The sequence below is a fragment of the Cheilinus undulatus genome, linkage group 4 (genome assembly GCF_018320785.1).
Source record: "Cheilinus undulatus linkage group 4, ASM1832078v1, whole genome shotgun sequence".
Classification (NCBI taxonomy): domain Eukaryota; kingdom Metazoa; phylum Chordata; class Actinopteri; order Labriformes; family Labridae; genus Cheilinus; species Cheilinus undulatus.
This window is the reverse complement of record NC_054868.1, coordinates 44,824,257-44,846,000: the sequence shown is the minus strand read 5'-3', so window position 1 is coordinate 44,846,000 and position 21,744 is coordinate 44,824,257. Positions and strand designations below refer to the sequence as shown.

The following is a 21,744-nucleotide window of genomic DNA, read 5'->3' as shown; positions in this document are numbered from 1 at the left end:
ATCCTCCAAATAAGATCAGCAGCAACTTACAAAGAGTTTTATTAATGGTTCGCAAGAAACAGCAAAATCTTCCTTTTTGATGACTGTGAAATGATACTGGAGAGATACAAGAAGTTGTGTTTTACTTAACAGCTTTGAAATAAATAAAAAAACTGGTTGCGTCATTCAGAATGAGCTGCAGACACAAAAACAGCTAAGTGAAGCATAACAAGAGTGTTTTGAATATATCTAGACAAGATGAGATTAAAGCATCACTGACTCTAAGGAGGATAAAACAACTTTTAATTTGTTTCTACACTGAAGGGTAAAGACCCACAAAGCTTACCCTGAATGTTACCTCTTTAACAGTCAACTCACTGTGCTGACTGTGTGTTGGAGGATACACTACACTGTTAGAGGTTTTAGAAGACAAAACTCTCCTAGGAGAGTAACACTCAGTGCACAGCCTCCAACATCTTGACAGAGGCTGGGCTGTCTGTCAGAGTCAGGGTTGGTGTGTTCATGCTTTCTTGAAAACTGCTATTTTCACAGTCTGTACACTACAGTGGGAGGTGGCTGATACCAGCTGACACTGGATGAAAGAAGGAATCCAATCCTGCTGCACCCCGAACACCAGTAAGTGGCCACTTCTTTTGTACCATCTCTGTGGCACAAAATGAAGCCAAAGTGGAAGTACAAAAAATATCCACTTGGGGAACTGCAGAAGCACTGGAAGCCACATTTACACCCACCAGAAATAAGCATGGTATCAGTCTGGTTCAGAATATGATCGGTGGAAATTATTTATGTTTTTGGGCACACACTGCACAGTTCTCAGACGCTTGAGCTGTAAAGCTCAAGTCCATCTACCATTTCCCAAAATTGTCTACATTCTTAACCAGACACGCCAGCTGGATTTGTTCCCCACATCCATTTGGTAAACCTTCCATAGACAATGTCTGGGAAAGGGCAGAGCCTATGAAAAAAAAACTTTGAGGGTGATTGGATGAACATTCTGTCTGTCCCATCTTTACGGGCCAATCAGAGCAACAAAACACATGTTGTTGTAGCCCCAAACCAAGGTGCGCCACTACCGACAACTAAACCCCATAGAGAACTGCATAACCTGAACCATGGCGACTGTAGACATGTCAATACTCAACTTTTGTTGTTTTTGAAAAGAAAACAACTTGATGCTGTTCTTTGTTCTTCTTTTAACAAAGAAATGTCGTCAAGTTCTGATAAAACGTACAATTTAGCAGCATCCATGCTAACATCTTCTGCCATTATTGCACCAGCCTCTTGTTGCTGCTTGCATATGTTACGACTCTGCCACACTTGAAAGCACTGCCCCCCGACACTGATTGGTCCTGTCACTTTCTAACCAGGCCAAAACGGTTCAGATGGGATCTTTGCAAGATGGATTTGCAAGGTTACTACAATCTAGGGTTGCCAGTCAATCCAGAGACTGAACCATAAAGATGCTCAAGAAAATTTGGAGCTCTCAATCCAGAGATGTCTAAAGGCTGGCTCAGACTACACTTCTTCGTCAGTGACCATTGTCAGTATGTCAGATTAGGCCATAAATTCATGCCATGGTATGACTGACAGGCAACAATATGTTCACTGTACAATGTTTGTTTGTCCATCCAAACACCATGATAAATGATAGACTAGCTTGCTGCTAACAGCAGTTACTAACTGTGTTGCTGGAGTTTGCCTGCTATTTCTCTCCAACATTGCTCTTTTTTCAGGCTTGAAGCCCCTCAAAAACAAACCATAATGGTGGGTTTGTTTCTGGAAAACCTCTGCAAACTTTTTCCTGTTTTATAGTTCCATCTCACGGCAACTACTTCATCTATCCTGTCTCCCTTTGCTTTGTTTAAGTTTTGTGACTGTTGTGCATGCAGAGTGCTCTGTGTTCTCATTGGTAAACACCACTGAAGTCACAAAACAAATTGTGGGAGACAGGACAAATATTAAACATGCTAGACTTCCTGTCAGGAGTCTGTGAGCAATTGTAAGGTGTCTCAGATGTGTCCTTGATCGCTGTTCACTGGGACACTCTGCATGAGATCAAACAACAGATTTTCAGGGCCTACAGGTCGGGTCAGGTGATAATTGTGCCACAATTCTGTAGTCCTAGCCAGCCTTCACAGAAATCTAAATGTTCAAAACAGATTTGAAACCATGAAGTGACAACATAATTCATTGTACACAATAGATAATTCAATAACGTTTTTAAATTTTGAAAGTGAAAATAGTTTCATAATGTCATATATTTTATAACAGTACAACAAGCCTGCTTATGCTCTGCTGACTTTTCAACTAACTACTGTTGCTTGGACCCCCAAGCAATTTTTCAAACTCCTGGCTGCATTATTCCCCCGCAGGAGGTCTAATACCTGCTGATTTCCACATCTACATTAAGCTTTTCATTCACTTGAGTTTCAAAATGTCATGTAATTTTGTTCTGCAGGAGCCACACTTTAAAAAGTTCATAGTTGTTAAAATCTTGTGCTTGTACTTTCACACTACATATGGATTCTGTATATAAATGCTTCTGTAGAAGTCCCAATCCTCCCTGAGCTCACAGCTTTGAGCTCCTGTATTTTTCTTTCTTTTACTTTACCTCTGTGAAGACTTCACATCAACCACAACTCATTAAACCTCCATGTCACGCTGCAGAGATCATAAATTTTAATATGCTAAAACTTTCACCTAACCTTTTCAGGCTCTTCCTTCACTAGCTCTGCTGAATGAAATAAGTGACCAAATATAATCTTTGACCATTTGAAAGTTAATAAGAAAAGAGAGGACAAAACACCCATAAAATAATTGCAGTTGTCTCCCGTAATAGACCTTCCTAATGGCCAACATTTTGAAGAGCACAGGTAAAATTAAGAATATAAATCAAGTCACTCCTACTTAAAATGGGCTCATTAACCAAATTTCATGTCTAATCTGATTTATTAAACACACATTAAATCCTCATGCATTATTACAATTCAATGTGAATTTTAAGACACAGTATTACCATGCTGTGGTGCAAATTCAACATGGAGCACATAATACCAATATCATGAGGGTTAACTGAAAAAAAGAAAATTTTATTGGTCATTAGTCAAAGCTCCCAAGCTAAGACATCATTTTTCAACCAGAGCTTTGTAGGAATGAGGAAAAAGAAGGTTTTTCATGAGCAAAATGAGCATTCTTGTTTTACAGGCTCCACTAGAATGTGATTTACTGCTGTCTTACCTTTACATCCTTCTATTTCTGATCCTATTTCTTTGAATATTAAGACAGGGTTGAAGGAAAAAGGGTTATTAACATAGTTTTCAATATTAGGTGCTTGCACTCAGCAGACTTAATACCTCCCTATAAAACTACTCCATCAATGAACACCCACAACTTAGTGGTTTTACCTTTAGGCTTGTTTGATATTGACATTTTGATTTAGCCTTGCAGGAAAAGCACAGCTGAAACTGGCAACAATAAAGATGCTCTAGTAAACGTGCACAATGTAACATCTCTGCCCTGAAATGTCTACGTCTTAAAATATGACTACATCAATGCTGTATAAATATATATATATAGTTGGATTTTGTATATATATATATATATATATATATATTACTACGCAAATATTCCAACAGTTTTTAAGGTCAGAGAAATTCTTGTCTTTTATAGTTGTAAACATCTGATTCTTGTCATAGCGGCTGCCATGACAGAGTCGCCATGACAGACACAGGTAATTATTGTTGCTGGATGTTACTTCAAAGACTGCTACAAGAGAAAACAGGAACTTCTACAGTAAGCTGCTGCTCTGTTGCTGAATCTTGTTTATGTTTTGTGCTCCTTAGTAGTGATTGTTTCTGATTATTCTCTGCCACCTAAGCATCTACCATAATGGATAACACTATCCCTTTCCCTTAAACCCTGGACATTTACTAGACATTTCCAAGTCCAATAGAGATCGACCGAGACATGATGAGTTTTTTTAATTAAAAAATGTAAAATTCATGCACAAAATGAAAATGGTTATCTATTCCTTAGTAAATACACCTTATGGACAGAGGTGGAAAATGTACACAACTATTGTACTCAAGTAAAAGTATAGTTACTCTGGTTAAAACGTGCTTTAGTAGAAGTAAAAGTACTGGTCTTTAAATATATACTCACGTAAAGTAAAAAGTATTTCATTTAAAGTTTACTTCAAGTACTGAGTGCTGAGTAGCTACTGAGGAGTTGTACAGTAAAATATGATCTCTCCTTATTGGCAAGAATGACAAGAGAATAGATCTCCAACCAGGTTGTTCAGGTAAAGTCACATCTCTACAATAAAGTAAAATTCAAAGCAAGTCTGCCAATGCATCCCCCCAGATTTGAAATCACAATGGGCTGAGCATCGATCAGGTGACTATTTCAGAGTTGCACTAACTTTCTCAACACTGACAAAAAACTCCAACACTGAAGACCATTTCACTTAGAATAGAGTTAAAATCACACTTTGCAATGTAATTTAGATATCAGCACTCCATTTTTTGCTGTTTCGGGATGTAATGTGGAATCATTTTTTTCCCTATGTGCTACTGTGTAGTCAACAGAAGCACAAGTACAGTTACAATGGATAAAACTTACTTATCTAGAGTTAAGGGTACTGATTTCAAAATGTACTTAAAAAAGCACAAGTACCCCAAAAAAATGACTCAATTAGAGTAACCTGAGTAAATTTAATTAGTTACTTTCCACCCCTACTTATGGATTGCAGTTCTATTGAACAGAATCCCTTCTTTAAAAAAAAATTAGGATAAAGTGGAAGTGGTGGAGTTGAGCAGCACATCATTGGTCAACTTTTGCCATTCTTCTGACAGAGAGCCCCCTGGTGGTGGAATTTGCATAGTGTGCATTTAAGGCTTTTATTCTTCCACTGTATATCTGTGGTTGGTTTTGCATTTTTAAAACCTGTAGAAGTCACATTTCAGCTGCAGAAAAAAACTATTATTTACTATTGTATAATCGCTAAAAACATAGCCGATCTACACAATCAGCATTTTGTGGGCGCAGTTAGAAAACATTTGACTGATAGTGCTAAAAACAGAAAGCATACATTACTAGCTAGTGATTAGAGCAAGGAAATGTGTCACTTTATCTTTTCCCACTGGAACCAATGTCCAGCAGTTAATAAAAAGGCAAGAAAGACAAATCCTTCATAAGAAAACCTAATCTGCTCCACCTTCAGCAGGATAACAGAAAGAAGACAATCAAATTTAACGGCTTTAGAATGAATGTAACACACGTGTGTGAAAGCAGAGTCTGACTGCCTCGATCTGACTAAGAGTAGGGAATTTTCATCCAAGGATGTCCTCATGTTTCTCTAAACATGTTTTAAGAAAGCTTACAGTACTACTTTTCCACCATTGAAAAGATTTCCTTGAAGTCCACTCCTAGCAAAGAAGAACCCTTTGATCCTCTCTAAGTCAAACTTAAACATTGCTCCGTGGTGTTCTGTCTTTGCATCAGTTAGTGCCATCAAACGTTGGAAAGTGCTTGTAGCGAGGCTCAAAACTTGCACAGACTCTCCCTTTTTCCTTATGAAATATTAATGGCAATTAAGCAACCAGTCATCCTGAAATATAGCTGAGTGTGAATCAGATTTTTGACTGTTACACATTTTAAGTTTATTGTTTAATTTTATGAATGGATTATTTTTTTAATGTTGATGAGTGCAAGTCTCTCTTTGACTGCAGCTGAAAAGGAGCCAATAGCTTAGCCTATCATTGTCCTTGTTTGGCAGTAAAATCGAGATTGTTTTCATTCACTCTGCAAGGTTCTACAACTACATGATTTCAACAAAATTTAAAAAAAAGTCAGCTCCATATTTTTCTTTCAGCTTGAAAGATCATGGGGTCAGGTGATGTTTCAACTGGGTTCTGCATGGCTAAAGAAACAGATATCGAATTAAATCAGAAACCATGTAAGTGCGTCCTTTACCTCTGCGTTCAGTGGTAACAACCAGAGCTTCCTGTTCCTCCCCCCAGCCTATGGCGGTGCGAGCAGTGAGCCGGAAAACGTAGGTCTGCTCAGAGGAGAGTCCTGTGACGGTGAACTGTCTGGCGTTGGAGCCCACCTCCACTGTGGTCCAGCGCTGAGGGTCCCTGCTGTCCAGGCGGTATGAGATCTGGTAGCCTAGTGAGTGATGAACAGACAGAAAGTAGACAGTTGAAACCTGTGGGATATTTTGTGTGTCTGAGTGCTTCTGTGTGTGTTTTTGTGGCCTACTTTAGATCACAAAGCCCACAGGAATCAAAGACAGCACAATATGAGATGGGAAAGAAGCCTGAAACAGAATCACGCAGAGCCATGCAGCACAGTAAGGTTTTCCAAATTTCTGATATTTTGGTAATTTTTAATTCTACTTTAAAAACAAAACTATATTGGTTATTTCAATGGCTAATAGATTCTGAAAGGATCAATTATCCAATCTCAGTTATATCTCTAGCTAAAAAATGCTACAAGTGAACGAGACAGGGGTGCAACTGTGTAATAAGCCTTTGGTTCAACACTTTCCTCAGTTTTTTAATTATCGTTTTCAGTATGTTTTCTTGGTATTTTGTCCAAGTATTTTAGGTGAATTTCACAGGAGCAGCAAAAGCTTTGGAAGAAAATGATGTTTCCATTTTTTTTCCTTTCAAGCCTTTATTCTGAGAGAAGGACAGTGGACAGAATCAGAAACAAGGACGAGAGAGTGGAGAGGCACATGTAAGAAAGTAGCCATAGGGTGAACTTGAACCCAGGCTACCCACCTACATGGGGCACACCCTAACAACTTGGCTATCTGCGCCCCTATATCTCCAGTTTTTAGAGCACTGTTAACAGAGTCTGTATGGTTATGTCCAAACAAAACTGTGGTGTAACTTTATGAACATTAGGTTGATTGATGTCAGTTACCTGTGTGACAAATGCAGATACAGTAAGAGAGGATGGAAAAAGTCAAATCAACCATTTAAAAGCAACCAAACTCAATGAAATATAATCCCTTTACAGCCTTTTCTCTGTGAGAACCAATCAGGCTGTTTTCAGTGAATCTCTACTGCATACACACCCCAAAATTGCTGATTTCATTTCACTGAAGTCTTCACAGGGATTTTCCTTGAAAGACAAGTGTTCTGACCCATATGGATTGATCTTTTTCACAACAAATGTGGGGGTTGATGTTCTTGTGTGTTGCCTGTGTATGATGCTGGCGTTTATTTCAGCCAGTGGTGTAAGCGCACTGCTGCATAACTCTACCATGCAGACAACGGGAGTAAGGGAGAAGCTCACTTAAACTATATGCAGAATTTTTGCACTAACATGTCTACATTAGCTGAAAAATTTTTATTAACATCGTGGCCCCGCTATGAATTTACAGGCTGATCAGAGACAATGGCTTCTGCTCGACATGCCAATCTCCGTGGCTTACTTCTTTTGAGTCAGGATTCAATATAAAAACGGGACCTTATATAGTGTATTTACCAAGCAGTAAATACGCATTTTGGTTTGATTTGGGAATTCCTCAAAATGAGAGAGAAAAGCTGTTAAAAGTTTCCCTCCTGTTTGTTATTTGAGTAACCACACGATGCTTAGTGAGTAGCTCACAGATAAACCAGTGGGAGGCCACTATTAACAGCTTTTCTCCCTCATTATGAGAAATTTATCAGTCAGACCAAAACACTGGTTTACAGTTTAGCAAATACATTGTATGGAGCTCTGTTTTTGTTGAACAGAGTCCTCAGAGCAAAACAAGAGAAGGGAAGAGATGGGTGGAGATGGGCAGAGGTGAGCAGCAATAATCTCTATTTGTCATAACTTTTTATTAGTTTGACAGAGAGCCCCTTGGTGGCAGAATTTACAGTGCATACTGTTCATTTATTAAACTCCATTGTTTTCTTTTAAGTGACTACTCTGGTACCCACATTTACTTGCCATGTGGTGCATAATACTCTATAACTGGCATGCCAAACAGAAAATCTATGTGGATTGGCACTTAATGGTTGTTACTTTTGGACCCTGGACTAAATATTTATGCACAGTGATGAGTTTTCTCATCCAAGCCTGTGGACCATGCAAAAATAGAGCCAGTTCTGAGAAATATATGATGCAGGGAAGCAAGCTGTATGCACAAACTCAAAATACTGCAATTCACAAACGTGCACTGGACTGTGAACAGTTCAATAGGACATAGAGACAGTGTTAATTTTGACAGCTTTTTTTAACTTAAGTCCCAGTCTTAGTCTTTTGATTACATGTCTTTTAGTTTTAGTCGCATTTTAGTCATTTCTATCCTTTTTTAGTTTTTGACTAGTTTTAGTCCATAAAAATTACTCACATTTCAGTCTTTACTTTTAGTCCAGGAATTTATTTTCTTGCCTAAGTCTGGTACAAAGTCATAGTAATGTGTTCTATGCACTCTGCCAAACCTGGGCTCCCTGCTTTCAATTGCTAAGAGGCATAAGTGATACACATGCATTGTTTTTGTTTTTTGTTTTTTGACAGATTTACCCACATTGGAGAATTATCATGTTTTTTTTAACGTCTGACAAAAACTAAATTACATTTCAGTGTAGTTTTAGTCATCTTGACGAAAACTAAACTTACTTTTTGTCAGTTTTTTCATCACAGATCTATCTCTGCCTAGTCTTAGTTTAGTTTTCATCATGGAAAAAAAGGCTGTTGACAAACATTTTGAGTCATAGTTTTAGTTGACAAAATTAACACTGCATAGAGAACTTCTGCATCTCTAGTCAGAGGGTGTCACAGCATATTTTTATGGGCATATTTCTGCACAGTGTGGAGGATTTTGCCTGCATAATATTGATAATTTAAAACACAAAATTTCCCTGTACTCAGAGCCTCAGACATCTGTTTTTGGTGCTGTTGTTTTTACTAGAACTACATTAAATTTTAGCATCTAGTATGTTGAAAAGCCTACATGTTTTGTCTTTTTGCCTCAGGTATAAAATCAAAGATTTCTCTTGTTGTAATCACTTAAACTTATCTGGTCGTATTCTGGAGATTAGGGACACACAATATTGGATTTTTGCCGATATCCGTTATGCAGATATCTATAAATTAATTTTAGCTGATACCGATTACAATATGTAAATGTAGTTCAGACCTTAAACGTCGATCCTTAAAGCACAATTTAAAGTTAGATGATGAAAAAACTAAACTAAATTAAAACACATCTCAAAGTGTAGGGAATGATGATGAACAGACTTCAGCTAAATTTGGTCTGTTGGTCCAGCCTTAAACTCAATTTTTTTGTATGGCCAGTACTTACACCTAACATAAGCAGATTTTCATAGCCAAAATACCTGTATTAAATGTAAGCAGAAACTTTCATATCTGCAGACACCGATAATTCACTTTTTAAACAACTATTTTCATCATTGCATCCCTGCTGGAGATTTAACATTTGCTACTTGGCTATAAATTCCTGTTTTGCATGACCAAAACAAAGACAACTAGCAAGAACAAGCAGTCAACATGCATGTGTCACTCCCCCTCATATATTATACAAATATGCATCCTCCCCTTTGTCCCCTTGACTGTGCTCGTCTTGTGTCTGTTTCTCTCTCATGTGCAGTAGGCCATGTAATAACACTAACACCCTTCAACACATACACACACACAGTCAAACCCACTGATCCTAGACATAGCTTTCCACAGGCCACTGGCGACTCACAAAGGCTCTCAATATGAAAATGGTATCGTACCCTGAATCCACACACAACCACAGGCTCACACAAACACACAATGGGTGCAGAGGTGATTGGTTCACAGTTAGACAGTTATAATAATAATCTGCTCAGAGGCTTATAATCTGGTTGTGTGGGTGATAATCTCATCAGATAGTCTGATTGTATATTAATGTGAACCCAGCATGTGGAAGATTATTGGATAACAGCTCGATAACAAATCCTTGTGCATCTAAACAATTGGGTCAGAGCACAGCGTTATCTTCTGGGCTGAATATTATTAGGACGGAGCTCCAATCAGATACATGAGGCTGAATCTCCATTACAAAGTGACTGTGTGATGTTACTGAAAGCCTATCTGACTTTTTCACCCAAAAGATGTGACCTCTACAGTCTCTAGTTTCTTAAGGAAAATAGTTGCCTTTGTACACTTTGTTGGATTCAGCTGCTCAGTGCTCACCGGCCTTTTCTGTTTTAATAAAAATGAACAACAATGATGACAACTGAAGTCTAACCTTCTATTACAAAGAGCTGCAGGGCTAAAATTTGTACCTAATAAAATGATAAGGCCTTTTTTACTCTTATGATCCTAATGAAATGGTTAATATTTCACAGTTTTATGTGTTTGATTTTTCATTGCTGCATTTATATTGGATCGTATGTTCACTAAGCCCTGAAGATGAACTAAAATCCAGGTTTACGAATACATTAATTGGAGTAATAATGACCACTTGATTGGCTGTACTCATATGCTGCTGTGTTTACTGCTTAGAATGAAAATATTCTCATACTTTTTCCTCTCTCGTGTACAGAGTATAGGGCTAAAACGATTCCTCAAAAAATCTGACTAACTCAATAACTAAAATTTACCTTGAGGTTTTGTTTAAATCAATTCTTTACACATACAGTCAGTGCATTTAGAAAGTCTTCAAACCCCCTTCACATTCTCAACTTTGTTATGTTGCAGCTTGATGCTACAATTGTTTGAATTCATTTCTTCTCTTATTAATCTATACTCATCCCCCTGTAATGACAAAGTGAAAAAAATGTAGAATTTTTTGCAAATTTATTTACAAGAAAAAAACTGAAATATCACATTGACATAAGTAATCAGATACTTTACTCAGTACTTATTTGAAGCTTCATTGGTAGCATTTACAGCTTCATGCATTTTTAGATATCAAGCAACAAGCTCTGCACACCTGGATCAGAAATTTTCTGCCATTCTTCTCAGCAAATCCTCTCAAGCTCAGTCAGGTTGGATTGGGACTGTCAGTAGACAGCCATTTTCAAATCTCTCCAGAGATGTTAGATAGGGTCTAAGTCAGGGATTTGGTTGGGCCACTCCTGTGTTGTCTTGGCTGTGTGCTTACAGTCATTGTCAAGATAAACCTCTGGTCCAGTGTGAGGTCCTAAGCACTGTGAAACAGGTTTTAATTGAAGACATCTCTGTATTTTGTCCGGTTCAGCTTTCCTTCAACCCTGACCAGTCCCTGCTGCTGAAAAACACCCCCACAGCATGATGCTGCCACCACCATGCTTCACTGTTGGGATTTTATTAGACAGACGATGAGTGGTGCCTGGTTTCCTCCAGGCATACCGTTTAGAATTTAGGCCAAACAGCTCCGTCTTGGTTTCATCAGACCAGAGAATCTTGTTTCTCACAGTCTGAGAATCCTTCAGGTGATATTTTTTTGCAAACTCCAAGTTGGCTTTAATGTATGTGGCACTGAAGAGAGGCTTCTGTCTAGCCCAGATCGGTAGGCTGCAGTAACAGTTGTCCCATCTCCAAAAGCAGGATATTTGACCTCAGAGCAAGGTTTTTGCTCTGATATACATTGTCAGCTGTGAAGCCTTCAACAGAGAGTTTGCGCCTTTCCAAATCATGTCCAGTCAACTTGAATTACCACAGATGAATTTCAGTCTTAACCTGACACACAATATGGATTTGTTCCACACATCCAGCTGGAAAACCACTTACAGACAGTGTTTAGGAAAGGACAGAGCCTTTGAAAAAAAACTTGGAGGGCAATTGGATGAACATTCTATCTGTCACATCTTTACGGGCCAATCGGAGCAACAAAACATGTGACGTCGTAGTCCCAAACCGAGGTGTGCTGCTCCCAAGAGTAAACTCCATAGAGAGCTGCATAGCGAACCATGGCAACTGTGGACGTCAGTACACGACTTTTGCCGTTTTTTTGAAAAAGAAAACAAATCGATGCTTTTCTTTGTTCTTCTTTTAACAAAAAAATGTCGTCAAGTTCTGATAAAACTTATGCTTTAGCAGCATTCACGCTAATGTCTTCCGCCATAGCCACACTGGCCTCCTCTAGATGACTGCTTATGTCACGGCTCTGCCACACCCGAAAGTGCTGCCCGTTAAAGCTGATTGGTCCTGTCACTTTCTAACCGGGCCAAAACGATTCAGATGAGAGCTTTGCAAGATGGAGCTGACAGTAAGAAACACGGAAATGGGCGTATCCATCTGCTTTGCAAGGTTATTGCAGTCTAGGTGTAGAAACAAAGATCCAGAGAAATGGGAGTCACCTTAGCTAAATTTCAAATGTGGTTGCAAGCGGTCTGAATACTTCTGAAATCTTGTGGCAACCTTACCTTTGGGAAAAATTTATTAAAGACACCAATCTGTTTTTCTCATTTTGTCTACTGCCATTGATCTTTAACAAGATAAAGTTAATAAAGAAATGCTTAGAAGCAAATATCTCTTATAAGTTAACTCTATTAAATGCTAGAATCACTGATAGAAGACTCAATCATTCGAATAATGGTAAACTGTGGCCCTTGAAGAAATATTTATCCATGTTGCCTGATTAAATTACCACACCAGTAAATTGTTCAAACTTTGTATTATTTGTGTCTGAATGCCCTTTTGTTCTGAAATTCTAACTTGCAGAGTGTGCAAACAATATAGTAATTGCTGCAGTGTACCACTTGGACAGGTAGTTTATACATTTTGAGTAACAAAAACAAAAAATAGTAACAAAGCAGGAAATGGAGGCAACGGGCATCAAACTGCTCCTTTGAATTGCTACATCCAATTAAGCCTAAGAGAGAATAATGCCGTGAAGCTGTGAAAAGCTCTGTCTTTTCTTAAGTACTGCATTGTGGGACAGCAGCATGCATCAACATGTTTTAAGCAGTTATCAGTGTGAATATTTACTCTTTCATGGCAAAATTTGAAAGATTTCATACCTAGATGTACTTTATGATCAAGCTTGATACTATTTAGTATTAGTTATGGAACTGGAGTGGAGATTTTAATTGTCACAGGGATTTTTGTGGGCGTAAAGCTGTTTTATATTAATGGAGAGGTCATGTATAAAACACTAGTGCCTCACTGTTTGTGCCACATTAGATTTGTGAACCTTCTGTGGTCCTTTTCTCCTCTGTCCACCTTCTGTGTCAGTCCCCTATGGGTTAGAACCAAAGGAGAAATGACGCACTCTGGGCAATAAAGAAGCCAATACACTTGAGTTATTTGTATCTACATGAACACATACACACACACACACACACACACGCACACACACACAGCCTCTACACACAGATGCTACGTTCCCAGCAAGGACACAGCGGGGCTGCGTGTCCGTGTGTCTCTCTGTGATCGAGAGAGAGGGAGATTTTCCCTCCCACTCATCCCTCTGTCACAGGGTGGTGTCGCACTAAATGTCCTCCTCTTTCCTTACAGTCACACATCACTCACACTGTCCTGCTCGACTCCCTCTCCCACTGAGAGGACAAACACTATCCCACTCTCCCCCCTCTGTGCAACAAACACGCATACACGCACACACCTGTCCCTCCTTTCACCTCCATACATCTCCCTTCTCTGCTGTCTACCCCCTTCTGTTCTCTCCAGCTCAGCAGCTCTCCCATTCCTCTCGCCTCTTTTTCTCTTCATTAATCCGTTTTCTCTGATTCACTCCATTCCCTGTGATTTGCAGTTTTCAGGAACAAGTGATATGTGATTGTATAGAGTGTGCCGCTATGTATGAATTGGAAAAGGTGTCTTGCTTCGGCAGCTGTAATAGCCCTTTCCTCGGATGCATGCTTAATCACTGACACCCTCTCCCTCTCACACGAGCACGCGCACATAAACACCAACAAATCTTAGCTCTGTGATGGGGAGTACAGAGACTGACCCTTGTTTGAAAGCTAAAAACAGCATCAGCTCTTTTCCATTTTACAGTTTTTACTTCCTCTCTTCCCTTGGAAGATCACAGCAATGTGTGTATGTGTGCTGTTATTGAGCGTGCAAGCCTTTGTGTGTGCCTGTATTCAAAACTGCTAAGTCATTCTATCTCTAAGCCTAGCTCTGTTCTCCATCAATTGTAAATAAGTCTTCTGTCAATAAAAGCAGAAAACAATAGGTGAGGATTTCAGCGTTGCTTTCAAATATCAGTTATCTTATGTGTGATTGTGTGAGTGTGTGTTTGTACCTAATATGATTCCGTTGGGGTTTGTCGGTGGCTGCCAAACCACCCTTACTGATGACAATCGAACTTCTGGAAACACCATCCTGACAACAGGGCCAGGGACTAGGGAGAAAACAGAGAAAAAAAGTTGTCAGAGTAATAAAACTTTATTAGCATACAAAAAGATCAGCATCAGACAGTAATGGAAAGATTATTTCAACATAAGCAGCTATATATTCAAAATAGAGAGATGGAAGAAGTACAAGACTATCACACTCAAGTAGAACTGTAGTTATTTTGGTAAAAAATTAGTTGAGAAGCAAAGTGTAAGTCACCCCGGTATATAAGCTTCAGTCTGTTTCCTGCCTGGCAATTTCATTTAATTTGGCAAAGTCCACATTTTGCAGTTTCTGTGCAGCTGTGTTGCGCTTTTAGTACCATCTGTTTCAGCCGTATGGAGTCTGCGCATCTACTAGGCGTAATATGGTAGTTGAGCTCACAGCCTTGCAGTGATGAGATAGACTCACAGCCCACATGTTACTCTGCCCTTCTCCACCTGTTACTTGTTGTACCAGCAATTCACACAGTTTATGTACATACCAGTATACTTCTTGTTTTCTTTAAATGCAGATATGACATGATGAAGGGGCAAAGCAGTTAAAAAGTGGCACAAAACACCCCTGCCAGTGTGGTTAGTATCCTTGTTTTCCAGCACGTTCTGAACAGTGAAGCAGAAGAAGCTGCTTGCAATACACAATGAAAGGGATGAATTTTCAATCACATTTAGGTCTTGTGCAGTCTGTGATGGCAGCAGCATGCACTTGCAGTAATGACATTGCATGCCTTAGCACTTTATAATGGTACACAAATCATCCTGATATATATGATCCCCAGCCAACTATTTAGATGGAAGTGTGGGTTATACAGATTTTATGGTTTATGAATACTGAGTGACAATCTTATACATTTTTTAAAGCCACAAAATAAGAAACGCAATTTCCTTTCATAAATACCCCCTCTCTTCTAGGGTGAAAGTGTGTGTGTGTGTTCATGTTTGCATATGTGTGTGAATAGTATGTGCATTTGTGTGGCAGACAAGATGAAGCTTCATTAAAGGGAATTGACTTCCCTGTTCTTGTTTCATCTTGAAATGAGAAAAACTTCTCAAACGTGACACTGTTTGATAGAAAATGAGTGTTTGCATGTGAGTGTTTCTGTGTATGTGTGAGAGTGGGTGCTTGTTTTATTATTCAACAGGACAAGACAGGGATCATGGCATCCTGAAAAAGTCTTCTACTGCTGTATCTGAAGAGATCTGCAGGCACGTGACGATCACAATATGTTCTCCACGTGCTGGCTGCTGAGGGGGTCTGAACTCAGAGGAGGATCAGTGAAGTCAGGGAGAAAGGTTTCTAGCTGCAGGATGTTAAAGCAACACTATGCAGATACTACCCTTAAAATAGGAGTTCCATAGTTGATGTAAGTGTATGACAATTTTTATGAACAAGGATTTTTTTTAGACTAGCATCCATCCCAATTTCACAAAGCTTTGGTTGCCTGCTGTTCATAGCTTTCAGCTGACGTCACACTCATGGAACCTCCTCCTGGTGGGAAAGCTTTCTACTGCTGTGCATTATAGAGAAGCTGACAGTCTAAGTGGCCACCTATGGTACTTAGCCAGTTTATTTTTTATTGAAAGTAAGTTGTTGTTATGTTGAATGCACAAACTGATGAGGAGACAAGCCTGTGTGATTGTTCGATAGAAGCTCATCCGAGAAACAGAATCCAGAGAAGAACAAATAGCAGATTAATGCTGTTGACGCTTTGCTGGTCTTTTAATGAACAGTTCAGTAACACCGAACATTCTTCTCCTAATTGTGCCATCAAATATTGCTGCAACTTGAGCAGAATATGACTGTGTTCTAATATCACAGCACCAGAACACTGACTGACAACTGATAGTGATCCTAATAGGACTGTTAAGTAATGCAAACATGCTAATGTTGCTAGATAGCACTCACTCATGCTTTGATGAGGAAAAAATTCAAGTTCTTCACTTCGCAACTAGTCATATTATTGATCCAAGCACATTAGATACATTAAACTTTCTACTTTTGCCAGCTTTCATCCTGGCAGCAGTGTAAAGAGAAGGATTCTCTACAACTGTAGATAAACCGGGGGGTAAAAAAACTGAAGGTAAGTTCTAGCTTGGGCGCTTCTGTTAGTGATTTAGTGTCAAAGTGCACCAAATCAAATTCCACCATAACGCCACTCTAAGATGTTTAACATAGCCACAGAGGTGAGGAGGAGACAACAGTGCTGTGCAGAGAGGTAAGTGACAAGATGACGACTGAAAGAAAGAGAAACGTTACCATCTTCTTTGGTTCGGAGCAGTATGGGGTTACTAGGTGGCCCATCACCAATCCGTGTGTAAGCCAACACCTGAAGTGAGTACAGCGTGTATTTTTGGAGACCTCCAAGGAACATTGTCATGCTTTTCTCTCCTTCCACCACCTGAACGCTGGGGGAAATTTCAGACTCCTTCTCAATGTACATCACCTGGACAGAGACACATAGGAACAGGTATACTGTCATATATGTCATGACAAACACAAGGAGAGATAAATGACATGACGAATTTAGAGGTAGATGCAGTTTACCAAGAAATGGTTGCTCTGTAAATACTATCAACAGAATTTTTAGATGAAAAGTTAAGTAGTCATCCCTTGTTTGTGAATTCCAATGAATTCAGTTTAATCGTTTTGGTGCAGTGGGAGGGAAATATTTGCAATAGCATTGATCAATATGCTCAAAGCCATTTTCAAAACTTGCCCTCTATCACTGGCACCAATGCCTTTGCATATGTTTATATACTGTACCTAAATCATGAAATTTAATGTGTTTTTGTAAAAGTGAATGTATGCGGCTGTCATATATTGACAAAGCCTGAATTTATCTGCATGAAAAAAAATCATCAGTCTGTGTGAGCCTGTTCATAGGACTCAGTTTCAAGCATTTTCCCATCTACATTAGATTACTACAGTAACATAAACCAGCTCCCAAACCTTTATGAGGTGAGAGAAAAAAAAGTGTTGTTTTCTTGCAACCAAAAAGGATGTTTCATAATAGAGCAACATGTCAGCTAGTGCATTGTTTTGTTTTATTGATGTATTTTTGACAGCAACAAGGACTGCAGCACTAAGGAACAGGCCCTAACAGATTTATAAGAAATATTATCTGTTAGTTTAGGCCTTTGAAATAGGATTTATGAAAATGAGAAAAAAAATTAACATTCCAAATCTGATCCTGAATTGCTATTACCAAAGTGCACATTAAAACCTAATCTGAACACATCGTGCTTTCCCTGGCAGGAGAAATATGAGTCAATTCCTTCTTCTCTTTCCTTTCTCCTTTCTGAATTTTCATGTGCGTGAACTCCCTGGCACGTCAGTCTTAAAGAAAATGTCAGTTCTTTAATATCTGACAAACAGAGATAGATAGAGGGGGTGCGTGTCAGGAGAACTATTCAATCTGTACTAGGGGGATGGAAGGTGTTGAAAAGCTGCTGCTGGCATCCACTTCCCATCTATTAACATGGAAGCCTTCTTGCTCTGTGTGATCCTCAGAGGGGCATAAAAACACACAGATGGGGAGTGTGATAAGCTCAGGGCATGGTGGATGATAAGACCTGAATTTTAAACTTTTGAAAATGCTGGATGATACTGGTTTATATCAACTAGTCACAGGCTGGTTTTACTCAGTAAATTTAAGTCTTAATAACACAACCACGTCCACACAATTGAGGATAAATTTCCTCCCTGCTAAAGCCGTGTTTTGTTTGGGAGGTGATTAAGAGCTTAACTCAGTGCCACTTTTATATTAGCAAAAAAATTCAGCATGTGCTTTCTCTTTGTGCACTGGAGAACATCTGAGCCACTGAACCAAAATAGCAAATGTGCAAAAAATACTGATAACTGCTACATGTCTTCTCTTTACTTTAAATCAAACAAGGAAGTGGAGAATATTATAATAACCCCCTAGGGGTATGCGTGGGGGAGCCTGTATAAAGCAGGTGGAACCATGCTGAGTTAGGAGGGATGTGACTGCCTGTAAGTGGTGCACTCAGGCAAAAATATCAGCACCTTGCTCGCTGTTATCAAGAGCATTTATCATTCTTTTTCTTAGAATCCTGCATATCACAAGATGTCTGCTATTTCACCATCTAGAGGGCTCCTGTAAGACTAACTTTTCTGACTTGGTGTGGTAGTACAAGACAGGACTGAGTGGTACTCAGTGGACGTGGATAGACTATAACTTTCTTGCTTAAGTGGGTCACAAGACTGGACATTTATACTGAAGGAGAATATTCACACCTTGTTTGAGTATTTAACAAATCACCTTATGTTGCTTTAACTGTGGTTTATGCTTTAAATCCTTCATAAACACAGCACTTTTCAAATCCATCGGCTTTGTGTACTGTGAATGAATAATCCAGCCATTGTTTCTATTACAACATTATACAAGCTGCTGTTTTATGAAAGGGTATTAAAAATTAAAGCCCCTCATATAAATGCGTACAATAACACACATGCACCCAAAAGCACTTACTTTAGCCACTGCTTTTCATAGCATTAGTGTATTTAAAAACAAATGAGAGAAGTTGCAAGCTCTTACGTCATACTTCTACTGTATTAGGTATTAGTGTGAAAGCTTGTGTGCATCAGTGTGTAAGAGTGTGTGAAGGTGTTGGAGGAAGTGATAATGGGCTGAGTGGGCTTACTGATAATGCCAAGACAGGATTGTTTGTGCATGTGGTGTATGTGTGTGTTATGTGTGTGTGTTTCAGTCTTTTATGCACCTTATATCCAAGTATGACCCCGTTCTTCTGTGCCAGAGGGAGAGCGGTCCATGTGAGGAGGATGCCAGTGGAGCTCACAGCCTCAGCGCTTACGTTCATTGGAGATCCAGATGGAACTAGAAACACAATCACACATAAACTCTGATAATAAACATACAAATAATTGAGAGCAGGTTGTCCAATTAGCCTTAGTACCACTCTCTAGTCTTTTCAAAGGTATTCTTTGTCTAAACCATTTTTTTAAATAATGCAAGTACAAACATTCTTTTAACTTTGTTGCTTATTGATAGAAAAGCAAATTAATTAGGTACAACATTCCTTTTCATGGCTTCAAATCATGGTTGCTTTATCACATTGCTTTAAACACTGAATAATTCCTCTCTGACACAAATATTTTTGGAATATTCACAATTAATTAAATTTAGCATCTGTCCTGACAGAATAAAGTCAAACCAAAAACATTTGTCAAAGTGTCTGAGCTGGAGTTTTATCTTTTTAAACAAAGCTTTACCAAGTTAATTTCCAAAAGTGTATTTAAAAGGAAAAAAAGACTAAAGGAGCCACATTGGCAGCTTTGCAGGTTTCAAAGACTCCAGACTTTTTGGTTTGTTGTTGTTTGTAGAAGTTTTATAAGAAGTCTGCAACAACTTTACAACAACTACATTGCTTTTTCACATCATCTGGTCATGTGTCTCTCCTTTTACTAAGCTTGAACCTCTCCCTTGATGCCATATTTTAATGTCAATGGGAGACATTAGTGGGTATAAGCCTATGGCAAGCTGTAAATGAGGTGTAAAAACGAAGCTCTGCATAAAAAAGGCAGGCAACAGACACCAGTACTTGACCTCACTGCAGCTTTGTTACCAAAGCAGCTGACAAGAAGACAATGTGTTGAGACAGAAGAACACGTAGCCTATTTAAAGCAACATAAAACAGTGCCAAACACAGAGGATTTCTACAGGAAAAAACATACTGATTAAAAAATGTTGCACATTAAAGCGACCACTGATGTTTGGCTCATTTTGTCAAATTGACAATGTAGTTAAGACAAGCTTTTATCAATTATGTCATCTTGCCAAATGCAAACCTTTTTTGAGCCGTCATGATCTTGAGATAGCTATCCATGCCTTAATAAGTTCCAGGCTGGACGACTGCAATGCACTTTGTGTTGGTATCTCCCAATCCTCAATCAGACACCTGATTGACACATGTCTTTTAACAAACACAATCAGATGAGAGCACATCACTCCCATTCTCTTTTCCCTTCACTGGCTTTCAGTCCATTTTAGAACTGATTTTAAACTTTTAATGTTTGTTTTTAAAGCTCTGAATGGCCTCACCCCGTCCTATTTATTTGAGATTTTAACTGATCGTGAATATGGCAGGGCTTTGAGGTCATCTAACCAACTTTTGTTGGAAGTGCCCATGTCTAAATGTAAACACTGGGGTGACTGAGCCTTTTCAGTTGCTGCACCCAGGCTCTTGAATAATCTCCCCTCTGATATATGGTTGTTATCTCTGACTTGGGCCTCTTCAAATCAAAACGTAAGACTTCTTTTTCAGAATGGCTTTTAATACCTAGTAGTGCTGCAACTGTTTTATCCTTTTAGTCTGTATTTATAAATGTTATTTTTTATCTTTATGGATTTGTCTTGTGCTGTGTTTTTAATGCTATTTGATTTTTTTGTAAAGCACTTTGGTCACCTGTGGGGTGTTGTAAAGGGCTATATAAATAAAGTACATTTACTTTAACTTTTGTTTCCAAAAATTCCCCAAATTACTGAAAGAAACTAGGCCCATCTGTAGCACTGTATGGCTTAGCTTCCTTGCGGTTATTCTGAGTGTTCTCTCTTTTAAGGGGCCATGCTGACTGACAGATCTTGTGGCCAACATACTTACTATCAAGGTGTACTGAATACCACCCAGCTTCAAAAATACCATTACCACTTTAAGTCACATGATCTCTAAATTTTCCAGTTCTCTGTAGATGTGTATTTAGGAGGTCTCTAGTGCTGAAGAAAGGTAGAGTAATGGACAAATTCCGGTTCTCAATCGCCGGAACCACCATCCCATCCAGTACAGAGCAGCCAGTCAAGAGCATTGGGAAGATCTTTGACTGCAGCCTCAAAGACACTGCATCCATCAGAAAGACCAGTGAAGAGCTTGGGACTTGGCTAACTAAGGTAGAAAAGTCGGGCTTGCAAGGCCTGGATATACCAGCATTCTGTGCTACCTCGAATCCTGTGGCCCCTGCTGATATATTCAGTACACATCTCCACAGTTGAGTCTTTGGAAAGGAAAGTCAGTTGCTACTTACGGTGGTGGCTTGGTTTCCCACGCAGCCTGAGCAGTGCTGCTCTGTACGGCACCACCAACACCTTACAGGTCCCAGTTAGTGGCCTCACAGAACAGTTCATGGTGTTGCATACTAGGGAAGCATTGCAGTACAAGGAGTCCAAAGACCCAAGAAGCTTGGGCCAGCAGGATGGTTGGACTTGGACAGCAGGGGGCATGGACAAGATGGAACAATGTTCTCCAGCGACAGATCACATGGTGTGACATCTGGCGAGCAGACTACCATTGGACAAGGTTCTTCGTCCAAGCGGTATATGACATCTTACAGCAAACCTACATGTCTGGGGCAAGAGTGAAACTCCTGCCAGCCCCCAGTGTTCGGGAAGATGCTCCTTGGAACACCTTCTCAGCAGCTGCCCGAAGGCCCTGGGAG

General features: G+C 39.3%; 1 protein-coding gene across 2 annotated transcripts in view; it reads right to left on the bottom strand.

The window, feature by feature from the left end:
- Window positions 1-21,744, bottom strand: part of sdk1a (sidekick cell adhesion molecule 1a) — a 399,871-nt gene that overhangs the window by 45,880 nt on the left and 332,247 nt on the right. For both annotated transcript variants that reach the window (XM_041785552.1, XM_041785551.1), the window contains 4 exons: window positions 19,017-19,132; window positions 16,531-16,717; window positions 14,183-14,281; window positions 5,974-6,168 (listed from right to left, as the gene is read on the bottom strand). In XM_041785552.1, coding sequence (XP_041641486.1) covers window positions 5,974-6,168; window positions 14,183-14,281; window positions 16,531-16,717; window positions 19,017-19,132 — 597 coding nt within the window. The remainder of the gene's footprint in view (window positions 1-5,973; window positions 6,169-14,182; window positions 14,282-16,530; window positions 16,718-19,016; window positions 19,133-21,744) is intronic.